The sequence below is a fragment of the Larus michahellis genome, chromosome 5, assembly GCF_964199755.1.
Source record: "Larus michahellis chromosome 5, bLarMic1.1, whole genome shotgun sequence".
Classification (NCBI taxonomy): Eukaryota; Metazoa; Chordata; class Aves; order Charadriiformes; family Laridae; genus Larus; species Larus michahellis.
This window is the reverse complement of record NC_133900.1, coordinates 39,191,091-39,197,054: the sequence shown is the minus strand read 5'-3', so window position 1 is coordinate 39,197,054 and position 5,964 is coordinate 39,191,091. Positions and strand designations below refer to the sequence as shown.

The window sequence follows — 5,964 nt, the reverse complement described above, 5'->3', positions numbered from 1 at the left end:
GCAGTGAAAAAAGGAGGGAGAAAAACAAACCACAAGCTTGTCGATTTTACAAAGACCTGATGAACAGCCCAGCCATTCAGGGTAAGAGCAAACGTGCTGGTAGGTCCCCCTTCCACTGAAGAGGAGTTTGGGGACAGAGGCCAGTGGGACCAGCACTGGGAGCTGGAAGTAACATCTCCTGGAAGTGGCAACAGCTACAGCCTCTGTCAATGCCCAGCACTTGGCAAAATGGGCTGAAAATGGGCACCATAAGTCATCGGTGGCACTCAGTGCCATGCAAGTCAGCTGAGGCCAAGAGTTTGCAGATTTATTGTTTAAAGGTATGAGTTGGACACAGATACTAAATGGCAAGAATAGGTGGAGCTGTAAGAAATAAACTACTTTTAAGCCCTTTCCACAGGTGATATTAGGCATTCAGGACATTTATTTTCCAGGTATGAAACAACATTAAGTAACAGATAAACTAGCCTGCAGGGAGATTACATCCATCAGCGTGGCCTGCTGGAAGGGATCTTGAAATCTCCTCTAAAGGAGCTGGCACTGGCTTCAGTGTGACAACAGCCCGCCTGAGGCAGCACTGTGGCCACTCCAGCACGGCAGCCCCGTGCCTTCCCTGGGGCAATACTGCAGCTCCCATCTCTTTCCTATGCTACAAGCAGTGACCCAGACCTCCAGGAAGCCTACTCTGGATACTGAACATACAGGGATCCTGCAATTTACAGAAGTCATCACAGCTAAGGCTAGCTTCCCATAAAACATCTCTATAAGGAGATATATTCAGTAGCTGATTAATGAATGTGGTTTACCACAAAATGATACTGCACAGGCCTACTCTTTTCAATAATAATCTCATAAATAATATTACTAAAAATCCAAGAAATATCCAAATTGCACTGAAGCTGCGTTGTGATCCCAGTGCCTTTCCTGTTGTCTTCCCCTTTGTGGTAAATCAACACAAACATAATTCTTTAAGGGAGTTCCTAGGTGAAGACAGGAGCAAAGGGCAAGGGATGTGTCTATGCTGCGCAGCGCCAGGACCACGCTTTCAGCCTCAGAAAAACGTGCCAGGTGACGGTATTTCAAAAAAACTTGGATGCTCCCACCCAGGGAAAACCCCCTTTGGCCTTCAGAGGCCATCCAGGCGCTGTAGGGCCAGGGTCCTCCGCAGCCCCCCGCCCCTCGCAGGGGACAGCCAGGGGCAGGAAGGGCTGGGGGGGCCTCGCAGGGCAGCCCCACGGCGGCTGGGGGCTGCCAAGCCGGAGGGGGGCCAGGGGGAGCCGGCAGCCCCCAGCCGCTGCCTGCGGCTCCAGCGCCGGGCCGAGCCCTGCCGGCATCGCGGGGAGGGGGCGGAGGTGCCAGACACCCCCCGGGGGGCTGAGGGAACAGACAGCCTCGCCCCCTGCTTGGGGAACCGGCCCGGCCACATCGTGCGTCCGCTGGCAGGGGAAGCGCCAAACGTTGAGTAGGGGGTGGCCGGGGCGGAGAGCGGGGGTCCCGCCGCTTGGCAGTAGCTGTGTTAGCGGCAGAGCTCACCTCCAGCCACCCGAGAGCGGCCCCTCTCCCCCGGCCCGGCCGAGGAGCTCCTCGGGCTTTCGTGGCTCTTTGTTCGCGGGGATCTTTTCCCCCCTTCCCCGTGCTCGCACGGTAACGTTTCTCGCAAGGATTTCCTGCCAAAAGACAATCCCCCTGAGCAAAAGCAGACCGAGAAAGTAGTGACCAATCCTTTCTGGATGGCTGTCACCAGGCTCCTCCCAGCCCCCGCTCCCCCTGCCATTTGCATACAAAAAAATCCAGAAAACTCCCGTTTGCCCCCGCATCTCGCTCAGACCCTCCGTCTCCGTCTGGCAGGCAGGAGCCCGGGCTGGGGGACGCTGCCTGCCGCTGAGGGCAGCCGCCCGCTCCGCGCCCCGCCACCACGGCCCCCCGAAGCCTTTCGCCAGCCCCCCTTTTTCCTCCTCCGCGCCCCAAAATGCAGCGCCGCTTCTGCGCCCTGCTCCTGCTGGCGTCCCAGTGCATGGGCTCGGCCGCCGGGCTCTTCCCCTTCGGGGAGCCTGACTTCTCCTACAAGCGCTCCAACTGCAAGCCCATCCCCGCCCCGATGCTGCTGTGCCGGGGCATCGAGTACCAGAGCATGCGGCTGCCCAACCTGCTGGGGCATGAGACGGTACAGGAGGTGCTGGAGCAGGCCTCCACCTGGATCCCGCTGGTGCAGAAGCAGTGCCACCCCGACACCAGGAAGTTCCTCTGCTCCCTCTTTGCCCCGGTCTGCATCGACGACCTGGACGAGATCATCCAGCCCTGCCACTCGCTCTGCGAGGAGGTGAAGGAGAGCTGCGCCCCGGTGATGTCCGCCTTCGGCTTCCCCTGGCCCGACATGCTGGACTGCAGCCGCTTCCCCAAGGACAACGACCTCTGCATCCCGCTGGCCAGCAGCGACCACATCCTCCCGGTCACCAGGGAAGGTAAGAGGGACGGCCGGGCTGCCCCCGGGCCGGCAGCACCTGCCCCCCGATGACCCCCCCCCCCCCTCCCCGACACCGGGGTCCCTCCCCAGCTGGGGACCCGAGGCGTCTCCCGCCCGTTACAGCGCGGGGGGGGCTGGGGTGGGGGCCGGGGATCAGGCTCAAGGAGGCTTTCCCGGGGGGACTGGAGAAACCGCAGGCACGGTCGGGGAACTGGCACCGGCCTGTCGCCGTCCCCAAAGGAAAGGTGGGGGACCCCGGACTGGAGCGGCGCGGCTGCCAAAGGGACATCCTCCCTCTGCAAAGATCACCGCTGAAGCGCGGGGTTGGGGTGCTTTGTGTCGTGTGTCCCCCCTCCTCTTTACTCTTTCCCCCTTTAAAAAAAAAAAAACAAAACCAAAAAACAAAACCACCAACTTTTGGCTTAGGTGTGACCTTAAAAGCACACCGTGCCCCCCCGCTCCCGCGGGTCTGCAGCAAGGTAAGGTGCGTCAAAGTACTCGGCAGCGCCGGGGCTGAGGGAGGCGAGGCGGGGGGTGAAGGCGCAGGGCAAGTCCTTTCCATCGAGGGGTAGAAAAGCGGCGTGTCCCAAAGGGTTCCCAACGCCACCTGCTGTTCCCTTCTCCCCGAGCCTGATGGGGACTGTCCCTTGCATTTCCAGCACCCAAGGTCTGCGATGCCTGCAAAAACAAAAACGAGGACGATAACGACATTGTGGAAAACCTCTGCAAAAATGACTTTGGTAAGTGGAAGTAGAGCCCCCTCGGCTGAAACTCAAGAGTTGAGGATCAGGTAAAAGTCCCGGTGGAGTCAGGGAGAGATGTGCTGGAATAAAAGCAGGGCTTTGTCTTATCTGCAGATGGACCCGCCTGACTGTTGGGTCATGAAACACAAAATTCCATCTCAGAATAAGAAGTGGCCCTTTTTACAGTCCTTTTCTGTTTGCTGTTTCGAAGTAGTGCTCTTTTATGTGGACGTTGCTGGCAAGTCGAATAGAAAGTAAAATGAAAAAAAAAAAAAAGAATCTTTCATCCAGACTATTGCCTGGGGAGAAGTAGAGCAAAGCTTCACTTAGACGTATGAGAAAGAGCCGCATGACCAATCTCATGTATGGTAAGAAAGACTTTCTCCGCAGATTAAGAACGAAGCTCTATATATCATTTGACAGAGAAGGTAATGCACAGACAATTGGGGATATAAACTTAATGGGAAGATCTGGGGTTAGGAGAGGACAAGAAAGCCCCTTCGACACAGACAACTGAACAGCACATTATCCACACATTAGCATTTCAAGAGAAAAAGGGAATAAGGAGGGGAATCCTTTTATAATAGGTCAGTGTTTATACCTGAAAACATATTTGTAGTATCACTATCTACAACAATTCAAAAGTCTTTCTTTAAAAAAAAATATCCACTGCACAAAACCTGAAACCGTGACTGTGGGACATAAATGTTAAAACAACCAATAGCTTTGGCCTGGCAAATTGCACTCGGATAAATCCTCCTAAAGCTAAACATGCCCCACAGATTCTTACAGAGCCCTGTATCCCCCCTCCTAGTTATTTTACCAAATCGAATGCAGCTGTTGGACCAATTTGCCCTCCACGGGATCTATTCTTTCAAAAAAACAATGCATGTGAAATATCATTTCCTTACAGGTTTGCCTAAAATCCTCTCCAGCCTAATAAATTAAGTTTAGAAGTTTTCAGCCGCAGCAGAGATCATGTTTCAGATTAGGTCTAGGTACTCGCCTCTCCGCCTCCCCTTCATGCTCTAATTTCAGGAAGACTGTCTTCTCCCAGCAAAAACGGGAGCGCAGCTTAATGTAGCAAACCTGCCCTCCCTCTGTTTGCAAACAAGGAGAAAAGCCAGAGAAAATATTAATTTAGAAAGGAAGGGAAAAGAGGGGGAGGGGGAAGAGGAGAAAAGAAACCCCCAAAACCTCAACCTTAAGGTTGATTCAAACTGGAATGACTTGCATGCCCTTTGTGGCTTTAGAAATGGAGCCACCTGCTGCCTCTTCTGTCAGCCCTGACAGTTTAATTAGCAATAGAGCACCTCCCTCCCCAGGTCCTCTTTATGTGCACTAATGGGAAAAAACCTCTCAATCTCTCTCCCTCTCTCCCTCATCCCACTTCCCCCTCCCCTCGCTCTATTAGCCTTGAAGATAAAAGTGAAGGAGATTGCCTACATCAATGGGGATACCAAGATCACCCCCGAAACAAAGAGCAAGACCATCTACAAGCTGAATGGGCTGACGGAAAGGGATCTGAGGAAGATCGTGCTCTGGCTCAAAGGTGGCCTCCAGTGTACCTGCGATGAGATGAATGACATCAACGTCCCCTACTTGGTGATGGGGCAAAAGCAAGCTGGGGAACTGGTGATCACCTCGCTGAAGCGGTGGCAGAAAGGGCAGCGGGCTTTCAAGCGGTTCTCCCGCAGCATCCGCAAACTGCAGTGTTAGTGGCTTCGACTCTGGCCGCCTCCAGCAGCCACCTCTGTCCCGAGCTCTCCGGGCCTCCTGCACCTTCTTGCTTCGGCCCCTCTGAGCCTCGAGATGCCACGGGCACGAGACACGGTGACCGCTCTCCAAGAGGGGAGGGAGCCCTCCATTTTTGTACATAGGTTAAAATGTAATAAAAAAAAAATCATGACTATTTTTGGAAGTATTAAAGTATCTCGCTTAAAGCTTTTTTTTTTTTTTTTATGGTTGCAAACGTGACTTTGGTCTGAGGTTTTTCCCTCTTCATTTTGGTAATGCTGGTTCATTTATATTGCTGCTTCTCTGTATACGTGCATGTTTGTTGTGCAAAAGTAGGAGATGCAGAGAAAGACAGCCACGCATGCGACTGGCCTGTCACAGTGGGTACGACTCTTTCACTGAGGTGAAATGGCTCTCCATCTATATTAACACTATAAAAGTCACATTACGACTCTTGCATGTGGTACATAGGCACCAGTAAGAGTATATTAACCATTCTCACATTTTATTTTCCACAAGTCTGAGCCCTTCTCTTGCAGAAAACATGAACAAGTTTTGGAGCTGGTTGATCTGAATGCAACTTTTTTTCTTATTATTTTGCAAATTAAACCATCTATAGCCTAACTGTAATATACCTAGTGGTTAACCTGAAAGAGTTGTAAAATATTGCTTTAATTAACCTTGTAAATACTCCAGATAAATGTTATATTCTTGTATATAAACTTTACATCATAGTTTACCCATTGTCTCAGTCTGTATTTACTTTAATCTGTTTTGGGAGAAAGCTGTCCAGCTGGGCTTGGTCACGGCAAAGCAAAACTTGACCTTCCACCCCAGGTGGCCAGTAGAGTAGTACGAGGAAGCCTCTAGTGCTGCCATCAGAAAAAATGTACTGGACCTCACTTCCCCAAAGATGAACCCACAAGACATGGGACTGAGGTTCAGTCAACTCGTTTTAATATGTGTCTGTTGAGATCTTCAAGATGAAGAGTTTTCTGTGGCTCCTTTGTTCGACTGCCT

The 5,964-nt window shown here is 52.3% G+C and overlaps 1 protein-coding gene across 1 annotated transcript; it reads left to right on the top strand.

Moving 5' to 3' along the window:
* Positions 1 to 1,776: 1,776 nt before the first annotated feature.
* Positions 1,777 to 5,683, top strand: SFRP2 (secreted frizzled related protein 2). Its single transcript, XM_074589716.1, has 3 exons — positions 1,777 to 2,462; positions 3,124 to 3,204; positions 4,622 to 5,683. The coding sequence occupies exons 1-3, from the start codon at positions 1,970 to 1,972 to the stop codon at positions 4,924 to 4,926; spliced, it is 879 nt and encodes a 292-aa protein (XP_074445817.1). The 5' UTR covers positions 1,777 to 1,969; the 3' UTR covers positions 4,927 to 5,683.
* Positions 5,684 to 5,964: the final 281 nt, after the last annotated feature.

What these genes read in the sequence shown, in the direction of transcription:
- SFRP2 (XM_074589716.1), top strand. Translation starts at nt 1,970, where the DNA reads ATGCAGCGCCGCTTCTGCGCCCTGCTCCTGCTGGCGTCCCAGTGCATG. An exon ending in CCTCCCGGTCACCAGGGAAG is followed by an intron (nt 2,463 to 3,123) that starts GTAAGAGGGACG and finishes TTGCATTTCCAG; the next exon opens with CACCCAAGGTCTGCGATGCC. An exon ending in CCTCTGCAAAAATGACTTTG is followed by an intron (nt 3,205 to 4,621) that starts GTAAGTGGAAGT and finishes TCGCTCTATTAG; the next exon opens with CCTTGAAGATAAAAGTGAAG.